The sequence below is a fragment of the Podarcis pityusensis genome (assembly GCF_964106645.2).
Source record: "Podarcis pityusensis genome assembly, chromosome: 4".
In the NCBI taxonomy this organism is placed as follows: Eukaryota; Metazoa; Chordata; class Lepidosauria; order Squamata; family Lacertidae; genus Podarcis; species Podarcis pityusensis.
Genome location: NC_138027.1, coordinates 6,067,202 through 6,093,829, shown reverse-complemented (window position 1 = coordinate 6,093,829; position 26,628 = coordinate 6,067,202). Strand labels below are relative to the sequence as shown.

General features: G+C 45.1%; 2 protein-coding genes and 1 long non-coding RNA gene across 6 annotated transcripts in view; 2 read left to right on the top strand and 1 right to left on the bottom strand.

Annotated features, from left to right (window-relative positions):
- Positions 1 to 26,628, top strand: part of LOC308475075 (uncharacterized protein) — a 166,728-nt gene that overhangs the window by 125,407 nt on the left and 14,693 nt on the right. Inside the window, exons 2-5 of one of the 4 annotated variants that reach the window (XM_081001893.1) lie at positions 768 to 1,260; positions 1,457 to 1,538; positions 1,823 to 1,905; positions 12,176 to 12,302. The exons of 1 other annotated variant lie outside the window; for it this stretch is intronic. In XM_081001893.1, the coding sequence (XP_080858019.1) occupies positions 859 to 1,260; positions 1,457 to 1,538; positions 1,823 to 1,905; positions 12,176 to 12,302 (694 nt within the window). In that variant the 5' untranslated portion in view covers positions 768 to 858. The remainder of the gene's footprint in view (positions 1 to 767; positions 1,261 to 1,456; positions 1,539 to 1,822; positions 1,906 to 12,175; positions 12,303 to 26,628) is intronic. 2 more of the 4 variants (XM_081001892.1, XM_081001896.1) reach the window with 2 other exon arrangements.
- Positions 1 to 26,628, bottom strand: part of LOC308475429 — a 59,162-nt gene that overhangs the window by 31,390 nt on the left and 1,144 nt on the right. The gene's annotated exons all lie outside the window — the stretch shown is intronic.
- Positions 15,462 to 26,628, top strand: part of LOC308475333 (uncharacterized protein) — a 33,742-nt gene continuing 22,575 nt past the window's right edge. Inside the window, exons 1-2 of the mRNA XM_081002434.1 lie at positions 15,462 to 15,624; positions 16,521 to 17,642. Of these exons, the coding sequence (XP_080858560.1) occupies positions 16,684 to 17,430 (747 nt within the window). The 5' untranslated portion in view covers positions 15,462 to 15,624; positions 16,521 to 16,683 and the 3' untranslated portion in view covers positions 17,431 to 17,642. The remainder of the gene's footprint in view (positions 15,625 to 16,520; positions 17,643 to 26,628) is intronic.

Here is a 26,628-nt window from a genome sequence, read left to right as displayed (position 1 = left end):
CAGGGCAGCTCCCCACGGAGGCCACTGCAGCAATCCCCTCGCACCCAGAGCATGGCATCCCAGGACCACATCCTCTCTGTCCCAAAGGGATTGTTGCTGGCAAAGCAGCCGGAAATGGGCGCTGCTACTCACCGAGCCTCCAGGGACCTTGGCATCAATGGCTGTGCGTGTGTTAAGCTATCTAGCGGAATAATAATAATAAATTACCTGCCTAAATTTCAAGGGAGATGTCTTTGGCCTGCTCACTTGGCCCTCAGGGGGTTGATCAGATACATACCTGGCCCTCAGAGCAAAGAAAAAGGGATCCCACCCCAGGAGTCTGTCTGGAGAGCGGCAGAGAGTCCAAGTGCAAGAAAAGGAGACAGAAGCAGGGGAGTGGGGTGGGGGTGGGGAGCAACTCCTGAGGACCCCCGGGTGAGAACCCCCACTAGAGCCAATCATCCGTTTTTCACAAGATACAAACGATTTGCTTGTCAGTCGGTTCTGACTTCATGCATTGACTGGAAGGCAGCAGAAACCAGGTTGATTAATCTCCCAGAAATCCGTTCAGTTGCCTCCACATTTTGCATTGCTAGAAGGCGAGAGACTTATTTCTTCTCCTCTTCCTCCTCTTTCTTTTCAAAAAGATAGCTCATGGTTTCGGATGCGGTGCAGTCCAGCCCTGGTTCCCAGCAAGACTCATCCATGCTTGCTCAGGGAAGCATCCTACCTCGCCCCCCCCCCCCATCCTACAAATTCTGTAACAGAACAATGTATTTGCTTTGTAGGATTTCCTTGAGCTTTTCATTACGACAGACAGAACTTGTCAGAAGACAAAAGGGTTCCTTCCGATCTCTCAGAGGCTTCCTGAAAGCACAGATGGATGAGCGAGACCCAACTGGCCCCGAAGCAGGAAGAGGCCATGCCAACCAAACTGGGAGCAGTGGGGGATTCTGGGAAAACCCAGTGCAGAAGATCCATGGTGAGGTGGACACCCTCCGCTCAGAGGTGCAGAGCCAGCAGTTGAGGCAGTTCTGCTGCCAGGAGGCCAAAGGACCCCGAGAGGTTTGCAGCCGACTCTGCCACCTTGACCATCAGTGGCTGAAGCCAGAAAGGCACACGAAAGCTGAGATGCTGGACCTGGTGATCTTGGAGCAGTTCCTGGCTGTCCTTCCCCTGGAGATGGAGAGCTGGGTGAGGGACTGCGGAGCGGAGACCAGTTCCCAGGCGGTGGCCCTGGCCGAAGGTTTCCTCCTGAGTCAGGCAGAGGAGAGAAAGCAGGTGAGAGAGAATTTCCTCTGGATACTCCCAAGGGGCTCCAAACAGGACAGAGAACATCCCATAATGGTCTGCTGATGGCCCATCCTTTTTCTGGGAAAGCATCCATGGAATGAGATCTCACACCCTTCAAGTCTTTGCCATTCTCTGTCTAATATTTCTCACCATTCTCTGTTTTGAATCCTTGTTTCTTTTTCAGGGAAAGGATCTCTTTGCAGAAATGGACCTGGATTCCTGTGAGGCAGAGAGGCCTCCGTTGGACACCAGAGAGAGGCCACTGGGTAAGGAGGAAGGTGGTTTTTCTCTGTCTGGTCTCATTCTGTTGGTTTTCCAACTCATCTGAGGGTTCTTTTCATCTTGTTTTGCAGGGAAACAGTTGGGAACAAGGGTCCATAGGAGGGGAGATGTATTTCTGCACAACTAACATATGAAATGGGCACGAACGTCCAAATGCTCTCAGCAGGTAAGGCTTTCTCAAAGGCCCATCTGCAGTTAGAGATGCCCTGTTTCACCTGTGAGAGAAGCCGGCACTCCTGGCGTCCTGTTTGCCTTTGATCTCTTGCAGGTGACAGAAGGATGCCAGCAAGACCTCCTGATCCGTCTTTTCATGGGGGCAGAAGGGAAACAGCGGCTGTGGAACCGGATCAGGTCAGGGGAAGCTGCCTTGTGGGGACAGAGGCCGAGGGATGGAGCAATGTCATGGACTGGTTGCGGACAGAGGAATGGTGGAAGGATACAACTGGGGAACCAGGAAGGGAAGATGGCTTAGAGCCCAAGAAGTGGAGGTAGAAGAAGGATGGGTTGTCAGAGGGGGAAGAGGGAGAAGCTTGGGAAGAGGAGGTGTCAGAAGCTGAAGGGGTTACAGGGCTTAGTGAGCTGGGAGACTCTGTGGCAGAATGCAGTGCAGAATCAGAGGCAGAAGAGGAAGAAGGCGAGTGGGAGAGGAAGGTTGAGAGGCAGAGGTGAGTCAGGATAAGGAAGAGCCACAGGTGGCTCCCTCTCCTTTTGCCAGAAGCCACCCTCCCTGCTTGTCTCTCAGAGCCAGGAGACCCCCTGCAATGCAGGAATCTCTGCTAGATCATCCAAGAGAGATGGCCATCCAAACTAGGCTTATTTTATTTCTAGATTGATCACTGAATGCTAAGATTGGTTTCTAATGAGCGCAAATAGTGGCCTGGATTCACCTAACCAGCCCCATTGGCTGCAAAATGGGGCTGCCCCCCATTCCTCCCCCTCTCCATGCCCCCACGAACCCCTGGAATTTGGCTCTAGGGCATTCGGAGGGAACTCCCCAGAACAGCTCACGAGGAGAGGAGAAACTGGACCCTTCCATCAGGCAAACTGGAATGCTTGTGTAGGCAGAATGACTTGGAAAACACAAGGTGGAGTTCCACCTATTTGCACAAAGACGAATGTTGTTGTTTAGTCGTGTCCGACTCTTCGTGACCCCATGGACCAGAGCACGCCAGGTACTTCTGTCTTCCACTGTCTCCCGCAGTTTGGTCAGACTCATGTTTGTAGCTTCGAGAACACTGTCTAACCATCTCGTCCTCTGTCGTCCCCTTCTCCTTGTGCCCTCCATCTTTCCCAACATCAGGCTCTTTTCCAGGGAGTCTTCTCTTCTCATGAGGTGGCCAAAGTATTGGAGCCTCAGCTTCACGATATGTCCTTTAAGTGAGCACTCAGGGCTAATTTCCTTAAGAATGGATGCGTTTGATCTTCTTGCAGTCCATGGGACTCTCAAGAGTCTCCTCCTGCACCATAATTCAAAAGCATCAATTCTTTGGCGATCAGCCTTCTTTATGGTCCAGCTCTCACTTCCATACATCACTACTGGGAAAACCATGGCTTTATCTTTACAGACCTTTATTGGCAAGGTGATGTCTCTGTTTTTTAAGATGCTGTCTAGGTTTGCCATCACCTTTCTCCCAAGGAGCAGGTGTCTTTTAATTTCGTGACTGCTGTCACCATCTGCAGTGATCATGGAGCCCAAGAAAATAAGGTCTCTCACTGCCTCCAATTCTTCCCCTTCTATTTGCCAGGAGGTGATGGGACCAGTGGCCATGATCTTCGTTTTTTTGATGTTGAGCTTCAGACCATATTTTGCGCTCTCCTCTTTCACCCTCAGTAAAAGGTTCTTTAATTCCTCCTCACTTTCTGCCATCAAGGTTGTGTCACCTGCATATCTGAGGTTGTTGATATTTCTTCCAGCAATCTTAATTCCATCCCAGCCTTTCGCATGATGAATTCTGCATATAAGTTAAATAAGGAGGGAGACAATATACAGCCTTGCCGTACTCCTTTCCCAATTTTGAACCAATCAGTTGTTCCATATCCAGTTCTAACTGTAGCTTCTTGTCCCACATAGAGATTTCTCAGGAGACAGATGAGGTGATGAGGCACTCCCATTTCTTTAAGAACTTGCCATAGTTTGCTGTGGTCGACACAGTCAAAGGCTTTTGCATAGTCAATGAAGCAAAAGTAGATGTCTTTCTGGAACTCTCTAGCTTTCTCCATAATCCAGCGCATGTTTGCAATTTGGTCTCTGGTTCCTCTGCCTCTTCTAAATCCAGCTTGCACTTCTGGGAGTTCTCGGTCCATATACTGCTTGAGCCTTCCTTGTAGAATTTTAAGCATAACCGTGCTAGCGTGTGAAATGAGTGCAATTGTGCGGTAGTTGGAGCATTCTTTGGCACTGCCCTTCTTTGGGATTGGGATGTAGACTGATCTTCTCCAATCCTCTGGCCACTGCTGAGTTTTCCAAACTTGCTGGCATATTAAGTGTAGCACCTTAACAGCAACATCTTTTAAAATTTTAAGTAGTTCAGCTGGAATACCATCATTTCCACTGGCCTTGTTATTTGCAGTGCTTTCTAAGGTCCATTTGACTTCATTCTCCAGGATGTCTGGCTCAAGGTCAGCAACCACACTACCTGGGGTGTACGAGCCATCCATATCTTTCTGGTATAATTCCTCTGTGTATTCTTGCCACCTCTTCTTGATGTCTTCTGCTTCTGTTAGGTCCTTACCACTTTTGTCCTTTATTATGGTGATCTTTGTACGAAATGTCCCTTTCATATCTCCAATTTTCTTGAACAGATCTCTGGTTCTTCCCATTCTGCTGTTTTCCTCTATTTCTTTGCATTGCTCGTTTAAGAAGGCTTTCTTGTCTCTCCTTGCTATTTTTTGGAAATCTGCATTCAATTTCCTGTATCTTTCACTATCTCCCTCACATTTTGCTTGCCTTCTCTCCTCCGCTATTTGTAAGGCCTCATTGGACAGCCACTTTGCTTTCTTGCATTTCCTTTTCATTGGGATGGTTTTCGTTCCTGCCTCCTGTATAATGTTACGAGCCTCCATCCATAGTTCTTCAGGCACTCTGTTCACCAAATCTAAATCCTTAAACCTGTTCCTCACTTCCACTGTGTATTCATAAGGGATTTGACTTAGATTTTATCTTACCGGCCCAGTGGTTTTCCCTACTTTCTTCAGTTTAAGCTTGAATTTTGCTATAAGAAGCTGATGATCTGAGCCACAGTCAGCTCCAGGTCTTGTTTTTGCTGACTGTATAGAGCTTCTCCATCTTTGGCTGCAGAGAATATAATCAATCTGATTTCGATGCTGCCCATCTGGTGATGTCCATGTGTAGAGTCGTCTCTTGTGTTGTTGGAAAAGAGTGTTTGTGATGACCAGCTTGTTCTCTTGGCAGAACTCTATTAGCCTTTGCCCTGCTTCGTTTTGAACTCCAAGGCCAAACTTGCCAGTTGTTCCTTTTATCTCTTGACTCCCTACTTTAGCATTCCAATCCCCTATAATGAGAAGAACATCCTTCTTTGGTGTCAATTCTATAAGGTGTTGTAAGTCTTCATAGAATTGGTCAATTTCAGTTTCTTCAGCACCAGTGGTTGGTGCATAAACTTGGATTACTGTGATGTTAAAAGGTCTGCCTTGGATTCGTATCGAGATCATTCTATCATTTTTGAGATTGCATCCCAGTACAGCTTTCACCACTCTTTTGTTGACTATGAGGGCCACTCCATTTCTTTTACGGGATTCTTGCCCACAGTAGTAGATATGATAGTCATCCGAACTGAATTCGCCCATTCCCGTCCATTTTAGTTCACTGATGCCCAGGATGTCAATATTTATTCTTGCCATCTCATTTTTGACCACTTCCAACTTACCCAGGTTCATGGTTCTTACATTCCAGGTTCCTATGCAATATTTTTCTTTACAGCATTGGACTTTCCTTTCGCTTCCAGGCATATCCGCAAGTGAGCGTCCTTTCGGCTTTGGCCCAGCCGCTTCATCAGCTCTGAATCTACTTGTACTTGTCCTCCGCTCTTCCTCAGTAGCATGTTGGACGCCTTCCGACCTGAGGGGCTCATCTTCCAGCGTCATAACTTTTATATGCCTTTTGTCTTTGTCCATGGAGTTTTCTTGGCAGGAATACTGGAGTGGCTTGCCGGTTCCTGCTCCAGGTGGATCACGTTTGGTCAAAACTCTTCACTATCAGGAGGTGGAAGGGGACATCCAGAACATGCAATTAAGTAAATCTCCAGGACCAGATGGTTTGACTTCAAGATATTACAGATCTTTGAAAGAATGGTTAATACAACCATTGAAGGAAGTCTGCAATGAAATATTGGAAGGGAGAAAGGCCCCAGAGTCGTGGAAGGAAGCTTACATTACACTTATACCGAAAACAGAGACTGAAAAGACACAGCTCAAGAACTACTGCCCCATATCGCTGCTTAATGTGGATTACAAAATTTTTGCAGATATTTTGGCTAAAAGATTAAAAAAGGTGTTAGTAGAAGAAATTCATAAAGACCAAGCGGGCTTTCTCCCGGGCAGACATTTGTCTGACAACATGAGGAATATAATTAATATTCTAGAAAACCTACAAGTGAATATCAATACTAAGGCAGTCTTGATATTTGTGGATGCAGAGAAAGCCTTTGACAACATTTCTTGGAGTTTTATGAAGAAGAATCTACAGGGGATGGGGGTAGGTCAAGGTTTTGAAAATGGTATAGGTGCAATATATTCAGAACAAAAGGCAAAATTAATTGTGAACAATGTAGTGACAGAAGAAGAAGAAGAAGAAGAGTTTGGATTTGATATCCCGCCTTTCACTCCCCTTCAGGAGTCTCAAAGCGGCTAACATTCTCCTTTCCCTTCCTCCCCCACAACACACACTCTGTGGGGTGAGTGGGGCTGAGAGACTTCAAAGAAGTGTGACTGGCCCAAGATCACCCAGCAGCTGCATGTGGAGGAGCGGAGACGCGAACCCGGTTCCCCAGATTAGGAGACTACCGCTCTTAACCACTACATCACACTGGAGTTTAAGATTGAGAAAGGGACACAACAAGGTTGCCCAATTTCTTCATTGCTCTTTATATCGGTCCTTGAGGTTTTGTTAAATATGATTAGAAAGGCCCAAGAGGTTAAAGGTATACAAGTGGGAGCTAAACAGTACAAACTGAAAGCATTTGCTGATGACTTAGTATTGACTTTACAGGAGCCAGAATCTAGTACTAAAAGGGTATTGGAACTGATTCAAGAATTTGGACAGGTAGCAGGTTTTAAGTTGAACAAGATGAAAACTAAGGTTTTAGAGAAAAACTTAACTATGAATGAGAGAGAGAAGTTTCAGGAGGAGACAGGACTAACATTGGTTAAGAAAGTGAAATACTTAGGGGTTAACATGACTGCCAAAAATGTGAATTTATTTAAGGATAATTATGAAAAATGTTGGATTGAAGTGAAAAAGGATTTAGAAATATGGACAAATTTGAAGTTATCATTGTTAGGCCGAATTGCTGTGATAAAAATGAATGTGTTGCCAAGGATGTTGTTTTTGTTTCAAACATTGCAAATTTTGGATAAGATGGATTGTTTCAAGAAGTGGCAGAAAGATATTTCCAGATTTATTTATTTTTAATGATATTTATTAAGGTTTCCAAAAAGAAAAGTTACATATATATAAAAAAAAGAAAAATAGAAAAAAGAAAAAATACAAAATACAGAAAAAATAAAAAAGACTTAAAAAACAAATCAATCTTTCCATGCCTTACATTTCATTTACTTGTTTCCCTGACCTCCTCACGCCTCCCTTTTTTGTATTCCAGTTCAATTAATTAATTCAGCAATTCCTTTCCCTCTTTGTTTTTATCTTAATCCTTTAACTTAATATAGCTTTAGGTTCTCACCTGTTAACAATCCATTTTTACATATACCTTTATAACATTGCTGCTAAAACCACTTAACTTCATTCTGGCATCATTCTAACATTCATTAATTTTACAGTATTTCTGTAGATAGTCTTTAAATTTCTTCCAATCTTCTTCCACCGACTCTTCTCCCTGTTCTCGGATTCTGCCAGTCATTTCCGCCAATTCCATGTAGTCCATCACCTTCATCTGCCATTCTTCCAGAGTGGGTAGATCTTGTGTCTTCCAATACTTTGCGATAAGTATTCTTGCTGCTGTTGTGGCATACATAAAGAAGGTTCTGTCCTTCTTTGGCACCAATTGGCCGACCATGCCCAGGAGAAAGGCCTCTGGTTTCTTCAGAAAGGTATATTTAAATACCCTTTTCATTTCATTATAAATCATCTCCCAGAAAGCCTTAATCCTTGGGCATGTCCACCAAAGGTGAAAGAATGTACCTTCGGTTTCTTTACATTTCCAACATTTATTATCGGGCAAGTGATAGATTTTTGCAAGCTTGACTGGTGTCATGTACCACCTGTATATCATTTTCATAATATTCTCTCTTAAGGCATTACATGCCGTAAACTTCATACCTGTGGTCCATAACTGTTCCCAGTCAGCCATCATTATGTTATGTCCAACATCTTGTGCCCATTTAATCATAGCAGATTTCACCGTTTCATCCTGAGTATTCCATTTCAACAGCAAGTTATACATCTTTGACAAAGTCTTGGTTTTGGGTTCTAACAGTTCTGTTTCCAATTTTAATTTTTCCACCTGGAAGCCAATTTTCTTGTCCAAATTATATGCCTCCATTATCTGATAATAATGAAGCCAATCTCGCACTTTATTTTTTAGTTTTTCAAAACTCTGCAATTTCAATCTGTCTCCCTCTTGTTCCAAAATTTCCCAATATTTCGGCCATTTGGCCTCCATATTGAGCTTTTTCTGAGCCTTCGCTTCCATCGGTGACAACCACCTTGGGGTTTTCTTTTCTAACAAATCCTTATATCTTATCCAAACATTAAACAATGCTTTTCTAACAATGTGATTTAATCAGCTATATGGTTGATGGACTATATGGAACTGGCGGAAATGACTGGCAGAATCCGAGACCAGGGAGAAGAGTCGGTGGAAGAAGACTGGAAAAAGTTTAAAGACTATTTACAGAAATACTGTAAAATTAATGAATGTTAGAAAAATGTTGGAATGAAGTTATATGGCTTTAGTAGAAATGTTATAAGGAATTAAGTATAAATAGATTAATAGAGTATTAAAGGAAAAAATAAGGTTAGAATGTGTTAAGATAATTATAGGATAGAAAACAGAGGAAGATGGAAAGGAATTGCTGAAACAATTAATAGAAGTGGAATACAAAAAGGGAGGTGTGAGGAGGTCGTTGAAATAAGTGAATGAAAGATAAGATATTGAAATTGTTTGATGTGTTTTAAACTGTTTTTGTTTTGTTTTGTTAGTTTAATGTGTTAGTGTTAGTGTTATGTAGTGTTATTGTATTGTATTGTATTGTTCTTTTTTTGTGTTGTAGTGCTTAAATTGTTGGAAAAGTAATAAATATTATTTTTTTTAAAAAAACATAAGGACGGTTGCTGCTGCTGCTGCTGCTGCTGGCCAGGAGGACTCGGAGCGGCGCAATGTTCTTTTTAAAATGTTTTTAAAATTTTCTTTTTTCCCTTTTGATTACTTTTTTTGTGGGGGGTGGGATGGATGTTTGGCTGGGTTCGGGAATTTGTTTGATTTTGATTGTAATTTTTACAGTTTTTTGTTTGTATTGTTTTATTGTGGGTTCTTTTTTTTAAGGGTTTTATTTTGTTCTTAAGGGGAGGGGTCAGGGCTGCCGGGGAGTGGGTCCCAGCTCACAAAATAGCTGGGGCATGTTCCATGGGGGGGGATGCACTGGGACAACCGATCTCAGTGATCACGGGTAGGAGGAGGAGGTACGCTAAGACCAGACCATGTCATTACAGAGGAAGCAGGTTTAGTCGTTGTTTGAGGACTATCCCTGCCTCCGGGTCTGGTCCTGACTGGACGGATACTAGAATCAGCAAGGGATACCCACATGACCTGAAGGTGCTGCTGTTCAATACCAGGTAAATGATTCATAAAACCACTGCCATCCATGACTTGATCATGGATGGAGGACTTGACCTGGCATGTGTAACAGAGACTTGGTTGGATGAAGCAGATTGGCCTGTCCTTGCCGCTACTTGTCCACCAGGTTTCTCTTACGCACAGCAACCCAGGCCTTGTGGGCGGGGAGGGGGGGGTTGCAGTGCCATGGTCAGATCACTTCCGCGTGCAACTGGACTTCTCCGCGACCCTTCCCCTCTGCAGGGAGGGGGGACCGATTCGGATGGTCCGCCCCTGCCACTTAATGGATCCAAATGGTTTCCAGAGAGTGGTAGGGGATGCTTTATCCCATGTTGATGGCCTTTCAGCTGATTCCCTGGTGGCCCGCTGGAATGTGGAGTTAACCAGGGCTATTGACTGTTTGGCTCCGAAGCGCCCTCTTCGATTGCATGGAGCCCAGACAGCCCCGTGGTTTTCCACGGATCTGGGGGCAATGAAACAATCGCTGAGATGGCTAGAGCGCCGGTGGCGGATAACTCATTCTGAAGCTGACCGGACACGGGTTAGGGTTCAATGTCGAGCCTACTAAGTGGCGGTAGCGACGGCGAAGAAGACTTTCTGCATCTGCAGAAAACAGCAGCAGGAGACTTTTTTCAGGTGGTTTGCAATTTAGCGGAACCACCTGCTACAACGGGGCCCAGTATGGGACACATGATCTCCTGCAATGATTTTGCAAAGTTTTTTGCAGATAAAGTCACTCAGATTCAGGAAGAGGTAGACTCCACCGTGGAGCAGGGCCGGGGCGGGAGAGTGCTAGTGTCCTGTCTAGTCAAGTTGCGTGGGATCAATTCCAATCTGTTACCTCCGAGGATGTGGACAGGCTGCTTGGACGAGTGAAACCAACCACCTGTCTCCTTGATCCTTGTCCATCCTGGCTGATAAAAGCGAGCCGGGAAGGGCTGGGCGATGGGCTCTGCGGGGTGGTGAATGCTTCCCTCTGTGAGGAGCCTTCCCAGACCCGCTGAAAGAGGCGGTTATCAAACCGCTTATTAAAAAACCATCTTTAGATGCTGCCAATATGGCTACCTATCGCCCAGTCTCAAATCTACCATTCTTGGGCAAGGTGATTGAGCGAGTGGTTGCTGAACAACTCCAGGCACGCCTGGAAGAAGCGCACCATTTGGATCCCTTCCAGTCAGGTTTCAGGCCTCATCATCGGGCTCAAACTGCCTTGGTCGCACTGGTCGATGATCTTCGGCAGGCTAGGGACAAAGGTGAGAGCTGTTTCCTAGTTCTGCTGGATCTCTCAGCGGCGTTTGATACCATCGACCATAACATCCTTCTGGACCGTCTTGAAGGGCTGGGAGCTGGGGGCACTGTCATACAGTGGTTCCGCTCCTTTCTCCTGGGCCGTGTTCAGAAAGTGGTGGTGGGGGATGAGTGTTCAGACCCCTGGGTTCTCACTTGTGGGGTGCCTCAGGGTTCCGTCCTTTCCCCATGCTTTTCAACATCTACATGCAGCCGCTGGGAGAGATCATCAGGGGGTTTGGGTTGGGTGCTCATCAGTATGCAGATGATACCCAGCTGTACCTCTCTTTCAAATTGGACCCAGTAAAGGCGGTGAAAGTCCTGTTTGAGTGTCTGGAGGCGGTTGGAGGATGGATGGTGGCTAACAGATTGAGGTTGAATCCGGACAAGACAGAAGTTCTGTTTTTGGAGGACAGGAGGCGGGCAGGTGTGGGGGACTCCCTGGTCCTGAATGGGGTAACTGTGCCCCTGAAGGTGCGCAGCCTGGGAGTCATTCTGGACTCGCAGCTGTCCATGGAGGCACAGGTCAATTGTGTGTCCAGGGCAGCTGTTTTTCAGCTCCATCTGTTACGCAGGTTGAGACCCTCCCTGCCCGCAGACTTGTCTCACCAGAGTGGTGCACGCTCTGGTTATCTCTCGCTTGGAGTACTGCAATGCGCTCTACGTGGGGCTACTTTTGAAGGTGACCCAGAAACTACAACTAATCCAAAATGCGGCAGCATGACTGGGAGTGGCCGCCAAGACCATACAACACCGGTCTTGAAAGACCTACACTGGCTCCCAGTACGTTTCTGAGCACAATTCAAAGTGTTGGTGCTGACCGTTAAAGCTGTAATTGGCCTCAAAGGTCCAGTAAATCTGAAGGCACATCTCCACCTCCATTGTTCTGACCAGACACTGAGGTCCAGCGCCGAGGGACTTCTGGCGGTTCCCTCGCTGCGAGAAGCCAAGTTACAGGGAACCAGGCAGAGGGCCTTCTCAGTAGTGGCACCCGCCCTGTGGAACGCCCTTCCACCAGATGTCAAAGAGAAAAATAACTACCAAACTTTTAGAAGACATCTAAAGGCAGCCCTGTTTAGGGAAGCTTTTAATGCTTAATAGATTATTGTATTTTAGTGTTTTGTTGGAAGCCGCCCAGAGTGGCTGGGGAAACCCAGCCAGATAGGCGGGGTATAAATAATAAATTATTATTATTATTATTATTATTATTATTATTATTATTAACAGGAAGGAAACAACAGAGCATTGTGTAGCAGATCATATTTCTGCTGTCTCAGAGGAGGACATTTCCCTTTTTCTTTTAGGGTCCAGTGTGCTTTGAAGATGTCGCTGTTCATTTCACAGACGAGGAGTGGGCATTGCTGGATCCTGACCAGAGAGCTCTGCATAAGGACGTCATGGAGGAGAATCGTGGGATCGTGGCCTCTCTTGGTAAGGCTCCCTGTGGGATCATCATATCAGCCTGGAACTTCAAAAAATACCTCTATGGGACCAACCTCATCTATTTTCACAGAGCTCAACAGTGCCCCCTATAACACCTGGGGACCTAACACCCCCACAATAAAGAGTTAATTACAGTTTTTTCTTTGAACAATCTTTCTCAAATTATTCCTTTTTCTACCACAATTGGGCTGGTGTGAACTTCCCAGGCCACCTTAAATGTCAGCTTCAGAATTGTTAGGAAAGCTAAGTAGCTTCCGGTTTTTGTTTTTGCTCCTGTCAGTCTTGGGTTGACCAAAGAGACGACTGGCAGCGAAGCTCAGGTGCTGCCAGCCAGAGAATAAGCAGGCCTAGGGAGAGGAGAGTTAGCAGCGGAAGGCAGAGAGGAGGGGGAGAGCAACTGTCATCTGAGCTCTGAACAAGGGGGAGAAGAAAAAGAGAGACAGAGTGACAGACAGCTGTGTGAGAGCTACAGGAGTGAGTCAGACGCTGGAATGCAGGAAGCATTCTCTGCCAAATTTAAAGATCCTGGAAGAGAAGGTGGGGGCTTCTGTGCTGGGGAAGGGGGAGGAGCTCAGTCTGGGCAACTCCATCTTGTGGGGAGGACGATGAGTAGAAGAGCTCCGTCCAAGTTTGTTGTTTTAGCAATAAATCTGAAATTATTAACAGCCAGAGTCGTCTCACGTTTGTGGGAGAGACCAAGTCATAACAAGGACTGACATTGGAGATGGAGGGGATGCCATGACTGGGCCAAATAAAATCCATCCCAGAGAAGAGCTAGGCTTATGGAATCTCAGGTAGTAGTAGCAGTGATGATGATGATGATGATACAGTGGTACCTCGGTTTACAAAATTAAGCTTTTCCAGAACAGGTACCACTGTAGTAATAATAATAATTTTTATTTCTACCCTGCCCATAATAATAATAATAATAATAATCTGATTCCATATAAAAGGAACATTAACTTTAAAATGAACAACTTCTACTAGTGGCCAAAATTGTGGAAACCTTTTGTGAAAAGTGTATTTCTGAGGTTTGATGGCTCATAACACCACTTTTGTGTGGAGTAATAGCATAACATTATATAGCAATGGAAAGATAATTTAATGAAGGATGTAATGCAATGACTTTTATGAAGGAGTATTTATTAGAACAGCAGTCATAAAGAAAAAACGTGAAACCTTTGGTAAACATTGGTAACGTTTAGCTTTAATTACGGCCTTCCCATGAAGTGAACCAAGTTTTTAGTTCTGCAGCTGTAATAATGGGAAACCAAGACTGAATTATGGCCTCTGTTAATTGGGCTTTATTGCTGGGTTGCTTCTGAATAACAAGTTTCTTTAGTCGGCTCCAAAGTTTTCTGATTGGGTTAAAGTGTGGGCTATTCCCAGGCCATTCCAGCAGTGAAATATCATTATCTTGAATGCACCTTTTGCACACAGCAGCAACACGACATAGAGCTGAATCCTGTTGAAATATATAAATGCTTCGGTATCTGGGAAAAGATCACCTGCGGAACACTTCAGTTTGGGCTCACGTATTTCGTTTATGCATTTTTCCGCATTTATATTCCCATTAATGACGCAAATTCTGCCCACACCTTTTGCTGCCATACAACCCCAGATCATCACACTGTCTGGGTGTTTCACGGTCAGTGTAATGCAAGTAGGATGTAAATCTTCTCTGATTCTTCTCCTCTTATCCGATTAAAGAAACTCACGTATTTCATGCCATCACTACCAAGAAAGGTAGTGTCCTTTTTTTTTAATAAAGTTTTTTATTTATACAACAAGAAAAAAGAAAAATAAGCCACAAATACCAAATTACACACAAATTACAAAAATAACCATAGACACATAATTTTCTTAGCAAACAATAAAACATCTATTGGTCTTAACACTAAAGACCCAACCTCCCGTCTATTCCATATTTCAAATTCATATTGCTTATTGCCAATACACACTTTTATCATAATTAAACTTATTCTCAATAAATCTAATTTCTTCTATCTACCTAGCAACTATTACTGAAGTTCCTCGAATGCTGCAACAGAATTGAGACTACTATATTTATTTTTCAGATATTCTTTGAAAACCTCCCATTTTGAAACTAATTCCTGTTTTGATTTATTCTTTATTTTTTCTGATAAACCATCTAATTTGGCATATTCTGTCAGCTTTTGGATCCAATCTTTTATAGAGGAGATTTCATTACCCTTCCATTTTGCTGCGATCAAAACTCTTGCTGCCGTTGTCGCATATAAAAAGATACCCTTCCTCTTTTGTGGAATATCCAGATCTGTTATTCCCAGGAGGTAGGCCTCTGGTTTTTTATTGAAAGAGATCTTTAGCATTTTGTGCAGTTCTGCATGTATACTCTCCCAGAATACCTGTATTTTCCTACATATCCAGCACACATGGTAGAAGGTTCCTGAGTCTCCGTATCGCCAACAATTACTTGACACATTTTTATACATTTTTGAAAGTTTCCATGGTGTTAGATACCATCGATGTTGCATTTTTTGAAAGTTCTCTCTAATTGTGTAACAATTTGTGAATTTCCAATTGATCTTCCATAAATTTTCCCATTGGGCCATGGTTATTGAATGGCCAAAATCCTGGGACCACCTCACCATTGCCACTGTTACCTCCTCCTCCTTGACTGTCCAGTCAAGGAGGAGTCGATAAGTTTTGGAAAGAGTTTTTCTTTTAGAATTTACAAGATCAGATTCGAATCGGGAAATTTCTGTTGAGAACCCCTTTTGTTTGTCAGATTTAAATTTTTCAAATAACTGATGGTATTGGAACTCGTCTGACATGTGTTCTCTTATTTCCTCAAAGTTTTTAAATTTTATTTGGTTATCTTCATTTTTTAGAAGTATTTTACATGTTGGCCAGCTTTCCTGAGTATTTTTCCGTTTTACTGCTATGGCTTCTATTGGAGAAGTCCACCACGGGACTTTAGGCTCCATCAGGTCTTTATATTTTTCCCATACAGCAAAGAGTGACTTTCTTATTATATGGTTGGTAAATTTTTTATGAATTTTCGCTTTTCCATATATCAGGTTGGCGTGCCATCCCCAATGATTGTCAAAACCTTCCAGGTTCAGGAGGTCTGGATCCTGCAACGTGCACCAATCTTTTAGCCAGGTGAAACAGGCTGCCTCGTAGTAAAGTTTTAGGTCGGGTAGGGAAAAGCCTCCTCTCTCTTTTATGTCTATTAAGATCAGGTGTTTAATCCTAGGTTTCTTCCCTTCCCACAGGAATTTGGAAATTTCTCTTTGCCATATCTTGAGACAACCTGTCAAGTAAGGTAGTGTCCCATTGTTGCGCTGTCCAGTTAACATGGGTTTAATCTTTTCAACCTTTGCTTGAGAGATAACAATGGCTTTTTCCTTAGAATTCTAACATTTAGACCAGTCCTTGCACTCAACTTCCCATTACATTGTGCCATGTCATCTTGGATACATCCAGATGATTTTCTTCTGTCATGTAGGCACAGTCTCTCCACTCGTCCATCGTCACTTGCCTTTGCACACATTCCCTGCCTTAACAAGTCTGATTTTGTAGTGACTGAGTCTCCTTATACCTCTTCAAAAATATAGAAAGGCCAACTTTGGTTAAGTTTTCCCCAATCTCTCTTCTAATTTCTCCATAACTGTAGCCTTGTGCACTTAATAGTACAATCTTACATCGCTTTCTGGGGACCAGTCAACTCTTTGTGCCATTTCTATAATTTTATTATGTTTTACACCCTCACTAAATGAAAGAACACAAAAAACCAACCAACTTGATAGCAATCACATAACACACTGACAAAAGTCAACCTAAGCAAGCTGTGCTTTCTTTTTCTGGTTATTTGGCTATAATTTTGATAGAATACGGGTAATTGAACAAACTTTGTTGGATTGCAATCTTGATTGCATTTTTGATCGAATTATCTTTCCATTGATATATAATTTTATGACATAACTCCAAATGAAGTGGTGTTATGAGCCAGCAATCCTCTGAAATACATTTTTCCAAAAGTCTTTCACAATTTTGACCACTACTTTATATAAACAAAGCAACATTCAACAACTCATCAGAATCTCATAATAAATATGTTGGTTAATGACAAAAAATACAGGTAATGAACACACACCCAACTCCCTTCAGTTCTTCTCCATTTGTTCCTGAGGCTCTAATCCCTTTTTGTCTCCACTGCAGATTGTGATGAATTGGAAATTGAGAGCAAAGGTGACAACGAAAAAATCCCCAGAGAGGAGAAGCCACACAAAAATTTGGAGTGTGGAGAAAGCTGCAATCAGAGCTCCAATTCCACTTCCCATCAACAAAATCTCATTGGACAGAAACTCTATCAGTGCATGGAATGCGGAAAGAGCTTCAGTCAGAGCTCCGATCTCATCAGAGAATTCATACAGGGGAGAAACCCTATCAGTGTGTGGAATGTGGAAAGAGCTTCAGGAGGAAGGACATTCTCACATTTCATCAAAGAATTCATACAGGGGAGAAACCCTATCAGTGTGTAGAATGTGGAAAGAGCTTCAGTCACAGCTTCAGTCTCACTTCCCATAAGCGAATTCATACAGGGGAGAAACCCTATCAGTGTGTGGAATGTGGAAAGAGCTTCACTCACAGCCACAGTCTCACTTACCATCAAAGAATTCATACAGGGGAGAAACCCTATCAGTGTGTGGAATGTGGAAAGAGTTTCAGGAAGAGGTCTGATCTCACTTCCCATCAAAGAATTCATACAGGGGAAAAACCCTATCAGTGTGTGGAATGTGGAAAGAGCTTCACTCATAGCTCCTCTCTCACTTCCCATCACAAAATTCATACAGGCGGAAAACCCTATCAGTGTGTGGAATGTCGAAAGAGCTTCACTCACAGCCACAGTCTCACTTTCCATCAAAGAATTCATACAGGGGAGAAACCCTATCAGTGTGTGGAATGTGGAAAGAGCTTCACTCATAGCTCCAATTTCACTAGGCATCAGAGACTTCATACAGGGGAGAAACCCTATCAGTGTGTGGAATGTGGAAAGAGCTTCACTGTTAGCTCTAAACTCACTTCCCATCAAAGAATCCATACAAAGAATCCATACAAAACCCATTAAACAGCTTTAGGAGCCAGGCAAATCTGCACCTTTTTAACCAGGCCTTTTTTTTATTGACATCTAATGCTATTTTAACGTGATATTTTTTGTTTTTATGTTGTGTTTTTATGTTCTAAGCATTCTGAGACATGTGAGGGTAGGGAATACAGCCACTCTTTAATTCCTAGGGGTCTTTGCCCCCCCATAAAATATTTGAGGAGGCCACCCCCCAGGTTTTCTTTGTGTTTTTTTTCAAATGCAACCTTTTATTCTTCCACAACTTGCCATACAATTTCACTATCAATTTGACCTTTTAAGAAATTTAAAAAAACCGCACAAAGGTCATGAGAAAAACAAAATACAAGAAAATACAAATGTGGACAGGTCCCATATTTGCGGGCCAAACGCAACAGTTGCTTTAAAGGAGGCTTTCCCAAACTTGGGTCCCCAGCATCTCCCGGGACTATAATTTCCATCATCCCTCCCCATTGGTCCTGCTAGCTAGGGATGACGGGAGTTGTAGTCCAAAAAGAGCTTTCTGCACCACCTAGAGTACCCACAGAATTTTGGCTTCTACTGGCAACACACATAGAAAAAATGAAAGACAAACTTGGAATGGGCCATACCAAATGGACATCCGGTGTGAAGAGCTCACTTTCCCCACTGCTGAACAATGCCACAGGTAGAGGAGATGGAATGCTAGAAGTGTTCTGTGGGGCAAGGGGAGCTGCTGGGAAATTGACCTACTGGCTCAAAATATTACTTTTTCAAAAAGTCGCTGCCATTATAGGCATTGCCATTCAAATGGTGTGCATGCATCATGTGATTGATAGTGCAAGGTGGGCCTTACCTGCCCCCTCCACCAATATTTTATTCAAGTCGGCAGCACTGGGTCGGGTGGTTTACAAATTAAATAAAGACATAAATCGCCTCCCTTTGCACATGTTCCAGCTTGTCAATATCCTCATTTATTTGCCCTTCATCTGAAGATTTTACATTATAAGCATACAGGATGAAAGCATGGCTTTCTCACAAACAAATCAAGCGAGAGAAATCTCTCCATTTTTATTTTTTTATTTTTTTGGATGGAGTTACAAACTTTGTTGATCAGGGAACTGCTTTGGAAGTAGTGCATCTTGATTTCAGTAAGGCTTTTGACAAATTCCCCTGTGACATTTATGTGAGGAAGCTAGTAAAATGAGGCTGAATGAGGTAACTGTTAGGTGGACTTGACTGACCGAACCCAAAGAAGACTCCTTCATGGTTCCTCCTCATCCTGGGGAAAAGTGACAAGAGGGGTGCTGCAGGGTTCTGTCCTGGGCCCGTTGTTGTTCAACGTCTTGATAAGTGACTTGGATGAAGGAACTGAGGGCATGCTCATCACATCTGCAGACGACACCAAACTGATCATAATGGCGTCCTCTCTCTTCTTCAGCAACAGACAGGGAGACAAAGAACAGTGCAAAAGCACAGCAGAGCGGAAGAGATAAGACTGACTTCCGTTCTTACACTTTCCAAGCCTAGGAAACTAAACAGGGGCATGTGACATACTAGCCACATATCCAGCAACGGGAGGAGTGAATTGCTAACTCACCACACATGATTGCAGGTGATATAAGGGGAAAAACCTGGACTTCTGGGGAGGCGCCTCCGGCAATGGCTGGATTCCTCTGATCCGGAGGAATCAGCTCCATGGAAATCTGGGTCTGGCCGCCACAGCGAAGGCGGAGACCCGTTAAAAATCACAGGCGGGAGAAGCCTGTGAGTGTGGGATTCGGCGGGCGCCCTTTGTGCCTCCCCCACTCGTGGGGAAACCCGGTTTCGGGGATCCGGAGCGACGTGGGGTGAGTGGCGCGGTGCTTCGAATCATCTGCTTCTTCCACGGAGCGAAGCCGCATAGCTGTTGTCGGAGAGCGCTGACTTTTTCCTGTGGACAATTTGACTCTAAAGTAACTACCCGTGAGTAGAGCTTAATTGGGAAAATTGGATTATTATTTTTTTTAAAAAGTCTAATTTGGCATTGAAACGGGGAAGGTTCAATACAGGAAGTCCGCCTTCCCCTTTTGTAAATAGACTGAAGCAATTGAGGCTGCAAGCTGAAGTCTTGGAAAGCCTTTTGTAAAAGACTAAATTTCCGTAAGTAAAGAATATAACCCCCCACTTGGAGGCAGGAGAACAGGGTGGAGGGAAGTTGTCAACTGAGTTTGCCTGTGGAAGAGACCAAGAGAGGTAAAACACCGCCGCTCGGACCCTGGGAACGGGCTGCTAGAAGGTCCGACGTTTTGGTGAGACGTTTATTGACAGTGCTTGGATCGTGTTGACAGCTAGCATAAGAGAAGATACATTGTTTCTACTGTTTCCAGCAGTGAAAGTAACTGAAAATTGAAATTAGTTTTGGGTCGTTTGAACTGTGCTTTAAGAGGATATTACTTATCAATACAAATAGAAACTGTTTCCCTCTAGTGGAAGTTCTTGAAACTGGCGGCTACATAAGATCTGGGCTGGGAAATTTCCAGTTGTAAGATAAAAACCTTAGTGATTGTACTAGTGAAAATAAATGAGGCCTTAGTGATTGTACTAGTGAAAATAAATGATTCGCTGGAACAGCTTCACAAGAAAATGGATGTGATAAATATGAAAGTGGATGCTGCAAATATTAAAAATGATTTAATGGTAGAAAGTCTAAATAACCTGGGACAAAAGGTGAATATCAATACAGAAACCACCCAGAAATTGATACAGGAATCTATCCTGATACGGCAAACTGCGGATGAAGTTAAGGAGAAAACCCTCGCTGCTGAAGTTAAAGTAATTCAACTGGAGAGAGAGAGAGTCCCATCCAAACAAGGACGATTTGATGAATACGAGCTGACACTTGATATGACTGAACTTAAAGAGAAACAGATGAAATTGAGGATCAGAGCCCTACCCGAGGAAAAGGAAACCTTGATAGAGTTTCAGGAGGAGATAGGAGTAACATTGGTTGAGAAAGAGAGGTATTGGGGGGTTAGTATGACCGCCAGAAATGTGAATTTATTCAAGGGCAACTGTGAAGGACGTTGGCTTGAAGAGAAGGGGGATTTGGAAATAGGGCTAAATTGGAAGTTGCTATTGTTGGGCCGAGTTGCTGTGGTGGGGACGAGGGTTGCGGTGAGGTCGGGGATGTTGCTTTTGTTTCAAACATTGCAAGTTTTGGATGGGAGGGATTGTTTCAGGAGGTGGCAGAGGGATGTCTCTAGATCTGTATGGCAGGGCAGGAAGCCTTGAGTAAAATTTAAGATATTAACGGATGCTAAAGAAGGAGGTGGACTTGCCCTGCCAGACCCCTAAATTTTGTTGTGAATCATCTGCTTTTTGCTGGTTGAGAGAATCGGCAGAATCTGAGACCAGGGAGAAGAGCTGGTGGAAGAAGACTGGAAGTTTAAAGACTATTTATAGAAATATTGCAAAATTAATGAATGTTAGAACAAAGTGGGAATGACGTTATATGGCTTTAGCAGAAATGTTATAAGGAATTAAGTATAAATAGATTAATTGAGCATTAAAGGGAATAAAATAAGGTTAGAATGTGTTAAGATAATTATAGGATAGAAAACAGAGGAAGATGGAAAGGAATTGCTGAAATAATTAATTGATGTGGAATACAAAAAGGGAGGTGTGAGGAAGTCGTGGAAATAAGCGAATGAAAGATATGACATTGAAATTGTTTAAAATGGTCTTTGTTTTGTTTTATTTGTCTTGCATTTCTTGTGTTGTTTTTTGTTTTTTGTTTCTTTTTGCTTCTTTGCTTTGTTTAACTCTTTTTCTTCTTTTTTTTTGTAACTTTTAAACTCTTAATAAATATTATTAAAAAAAAACAAACTGCTCCTTTTTCCTTATGGGGTACCCAAGGGCCCATATACAGTCCTTCTGTAGGTTCTCTATCGGTAGGAGAAAATAACAGAGACCAACCAGAGAATATTGAGAAGCAAAGCAGCTAGAAAGCCTGTTCTTTATTAACTGTTGCAACAGGGTTCTCCCCCACACGCAGGAGAGAGGAGGAGGACCCCGAGCCATGCATGCAAGCCCTTATATAGACATTTTTAATTGCCCACCCTGGAATCCAAGACCACCCCCAGAAACATCATACATACATCACAGAAAAGGCAGTCTACAACAGAAATCTGAGTGCATTGTTTTTACCTTGTCTGCCAGGTTACCTGTTAATGGTCACTTGACTAGATTACCTGGGGAGCCTGGCCATTCTTTTGTAATGATAATACTTCATTCCTGAGCCAGGTCACAGGCTCACCCTATTCACACCTTAAATGTGCCCTTAAGGCAGGATTTGTGAGGACAGAAACAATAGGGAGGTTTCTGCATTTCCTTCGACCTTGTAGAGAAATATTTGAGGTGACTGAAAGAGTGAAAGAGTCAGAATGGCTTTAGGACTTTTCCTGTGGGTTTTGGACATGTAGTATATATATATATATATAAAATCACCTAAAAATCCTTATAACAATTCCCCCCTTTGGGGATATAATTTTTTTCTAAAAAATTGTTGCCCCACAAATAATAACCTGGTATGTTGTAAATGGATAAAAGGTAAAGGTACCCCTGCCCGTACGGGCCAGTCTTGCCAGACTCTAGGGTTGTGTGCTCATCTCACTCTATAGGCCGGGAGCCAGCGCTGTCCGCAGACACTTCCGGGTCACGTGGCCAGCGTGACAAGCTGCATCTGGCGAGCCAGCGCAGCACACGGAACGCCGTTTACCTTCCCGCTGGTAAGCGGCCCCTATTTATCTACTTGCACCCGGGGGTGCTTTCGAACTGCTAGGTTGGCAGGCGCTGGGACCGAACGATAGGAGCGCACCCTGCCGTGGGGATTCGAACTGCCGACCATGCGATTGGCAACTCCTAGGCGCTGAGGTTTTACCCACAGCGCCACCCGCGTCCCTTCGTTGTAAATGGATATCTTCATGTAAATCTTAAGAGACTTGCATGTCAGGCCTCTTAAGGCTATATGCAGGTGTAGCAGTGTACATAGCTGGACATAGGGTATCACATAAAAAAAAACACATGTTGCATTTTGTTACTAAATTACTTGTGGCATTGGGAGAAACATTCTCAATAGTGGTCTATGCTTTACACTTAGCAGGAAGGTCAAATAATGAGTGAAAAATGCAGTTTGTTTTGTTTCTGCCTTTTTTGTGTGTTCCCAGGTGTCAAAGCTAGCTCTCCTCTGGACTCACGCCTCCATCATATCACAGCAGCAACAATCCCTGGTGAATCCCTGTAGGGCTTTCATATTGACCATGTCACCTTCTAGTGGCACAGGTTTGGGCATTTCTTGAGAGAGATGTCTTTGCCTTGGCCTTTCTATGGGATTTATTATTATTATTATTATAGGCTCTGGTCTACCACTCTAGGCAAGTTGCTCAGTTGTTCATAAGGGACCAAAAAGCTAATTGCAGCCTGGATACACTTGCCCAATTCAAACGGAGTCCAATTAGAATTTATATAGCCCCATGGTTTGCCGACGCGGAGTTCCAGCCCCACCTGGCGATGGCGGTCGGCCTGGACCTTGTACGCATCCTTGGCCTGGTGCAGTTGCTCCATCAATAGTTGGTGCTGAGACTGAAGCTCCTGGAGCCAATCTGTCACTGTTGGGACTGTAGATGCTGGCAGCACGTCCGGGAACATACGCAGATGGTAACCGTAAGTGGCCTGGAACAGGATCTGCTGGGTGGAGCGTTCACCGCGTTGTTGTAAGCGAACTCCTCCAATGCTAAGTGGTCGACCCAGTCTGGAGGTACTCCAGGTTCCGTTGGTCGGTTCTCAGTTCCACCAGGTGTCTTGCCCCCTCAAGGTGATGGCCCCAGACCTCAAAGGCCACCTTGATGGCCAGTAGTTCCCGCTCCCACACGGTATAGTTACACTCCGCCAAAAGAAGCTGGCAGGAATAGTAGGCACGACCAAGAAGTCTAGGCATTGGAATTAGCCTTTCCCCCTGATAGGCACACACAAGACAAAAGAAAGTTCTTTCTTAAAAAATTATTTAAAAAGCATAAAGAACATGCTAATAAGCAGGCACAACTTTTTGTGAATTACAAGTACAGAGAAAAATAAGAACGTTGTAAAATATAGCTAGCTAGTACTTACTTCTATACTCTAAAGCAAAGATAGGTTAGTTAGAGTCTTTCAGAAATCCGCATCCAAAGGTCTCAGAAAATCTTCAATGCAAAAGCACGAAAGGACGGCTGCTTGATGGACATCAGCAGCCGGGTGATTCTTTGCGAATTGCAGAGCGAGCGCTTTCAAGCCATTCTCTAGATCTTCTATCCATAATTTGCACGTGGAATGAGAAACCCCAGGACCAATCAAAATCCCTTGATTACATTTGAATTCTCCAATGACCAGTTTGTGGGCTAATAATTCTAACTTGTGGCAGCTGAGCCAATTAAGCCTTCAGAACCTAGATCAAGGTGTTTCCTCCCTTCCCATGGAGATTGGTGGTACAGTGGTGCCCCGCAAGACGAATGCCTCGCAAGACGGAAAACCCGCTAGATGAAAGGGTTTTCCGTTTTTGAGTTGCTTCGCAGGACGAATTTCCCTATAGGCTTGTTTCGCAAGACGAAAATGTCTTGCGAGTCTTGAGATTTTCCCCCCGCTTCCCCCCCCTTTTCTAAGCCGCTAAGCCGCTAATAGCCTTTTAGCAGCTAAGCCGCTAAGCCGCTAAGCCTTTAATAGCCGCTAAACGGCTAATAGCGCTAATCCGCTAAGCCGCTAATAGGGTTGCTTCGCAAGATGAAAAAACCGCTAGACGAAGACACTCGCGGAACGGATTAATTTCGTCTTGCGAGGCACCACTGTACTTAGGCAGATGCACATTCCAAAGCAATAAAGGATAGATAACATTACAGAGGATATGGTCATAGCTTTGAACACAGGTGTTAAACCTTCAATTTAGCCCGACAATTCCTTTCCCATAGAAGTCCTCTCACGCTCTTGGAGCCAACGGGCCCACAAATTAAAGCAACAGGACGGCTCTCATAATCCTTACTGGTTTCCCACAAGGCCTCACTCTCCACTTGACCAAAGAACAGCTACTAGGGAAGTACTAACTTTACTACAGAGGCGGCAGCTGCTCTGCCCCCTCTTCCTCAAACACTTCTTGGTAGTCCTGGTAAGCAGCGGGGAGCGTTGACACAGCTTCCCCTGTGGGGGTGGCCACTAGCATCTCGGACCGAGCATGGGGACACGGGTCTGGGAAGCGCACAGTCTGATTGACCCAGTCGATCTGAAGATTGTGAGACTCCAGCCAGTCCATCCCGAGCACCAGGGGAAACCGGGGCATGGTGGCAATGTCCAAGGTGTGCACCTCCCGGTGCTGCTGCTGACACAGGAGCAAGGGCTGAGTCTCCTGAGTAACGGCACCCGAGCGCAGGAGCTATCCATCAATTGCCTCCACCAGTACCGGTTCTGGCTGGTCCTGGAGTGGCACCTGATGATGGGCGGCGAAGGCAGAGTCCATACAGGAGCGGGTTGCCCCTGAATCTACCAGAGCGTGGGTGAGAATTCAGGGCCCGCCAGGGGGGTATGGACGCACCAGAACCATGTGGTGTTGCAATTCCACTGGTGAGGGCCCATCATGTGATGTCTGGGACCCCAGGTAGCCTGGGCCATCGGCTACTGGGGTTGGCCATTTCCCTGTGGCCGGCGCTTTCTCGGGACAGGATTACGCATAGTGTCCACTCCCGCCGCAGTAGAGACACAGGTTCCCCTCCAGACGCCGAGTCTTCTCCGAGGGGGAGAGGCGAGGCCGCGCTGCCCCAAGCTGCATTGGCTCCTCCAGCGACTTGGCTGTGGCCGTGGAACTGCTGGGAAGGACCGGAGCCGGGAGTGATGGCGGCCCTGAGCCTGGCGATGGTCCTCCAACCGATCGTCTATCTGCAGTCTCCGTTGAATGAGGGTGTCCAGCATGGTGGGGCGATCCATCATGGCCAGCTGGTCCAGTATCTCATCTGAAAGCCCCTCGAGATACTGGTCCTGAAGGGCGGAGTCATTCCAGGACAAGTCCTGTGCCAACAGCTGAAATTCTGTGGCGTAGGTGGCCACTATGGACTTGTCCTGTTTCAACCGCCGAATCGCCCGATTGGCTTGACTCCCCTTCTGAGGGTTGCCGAATGCGGTTTCCAGATGGTTGCAAAACGCTGTATAGTCTGTCAGCAAGGGAGAGTCTTGCCGGAGCAGCGGCAATGCCCACTTGGCTGCCCGGTCCTTCAGCAAGCTGTTCAGGAAGTGCACCTTGGTGCGGTCATCGGGGAAATTCCGGGCTCGACCCTGAATATACAGCTTGGTCTGGGCAAGAAACATGGGAAAGCTGGCTGGGGACCCATTGAATTTCTCTGGCAGGGCCACTGGGTACTTGTCAGAAGCTGGGGTGTCGGCACCAGAAGCTGGTAAGGCGTCCAAACACTGCTGAAGCGCTGTAGCTGCATTGCTTAGCTCCTGAACGATGTGGGTCAAGACCTGGTTTTCCTGAGCCGATGCCACCAGCGCAGACGCCTGGTCAGCCATGGCTTCTGGTTCCTCCCGAACGCACCCCAACGAAGGGGGAGTGCGGATATGGCGGGAGCAAACTGTGCTGGTCCCGTGGGTTACCCGAGAGGCTAGGTCCAAGTCCAGTCCGTGGTCAAAGGTGCAACGTGGAGGCAGTCCGTAGTAGCTGAAGCTGGGTGCAGGGCAGGGAGTTGGGTGAAGTCAGGAACAGGCTTGCAAGCAGGTAGCCATGGTGTGTCAGGAGCTCAGGCAAGAACTAGCAACCAACAATGTTGCTTCTGCAGCTTGGAACTGGGGCTGGCCGGCTTTTTTCTGCCCTGAGGCATAAGGTGGCCCCGATCCTCTGGTGACTCGCCTCTCTAACCCTGAGCCTCTGCAGCTCAGGAGAGGCTGGAGGGTTACCGGACCCAGAGGCAACCTCAGCTTTCTCTGACGGGGCTGAGAGTGGAGCACCTGCAGGTAATGGGTCCTCCATCACCTCAGGAGCCAGAGCAGACTCAGCTGGTGCCTGCACCTGAGGATCCAGCACAGGTGAGGACCCTTCAGGCTCATGCCCCAGCCCTGGCTCAGCTGGTTCTGGAGGCAGGGAATCCTGTGCAGGCTGGGATCCCTCAGGTTCAGCATCCAAGTCTGAATCCCAGGCCATCACCCTTTGTCAACAATGTGGAAATGTAGTAG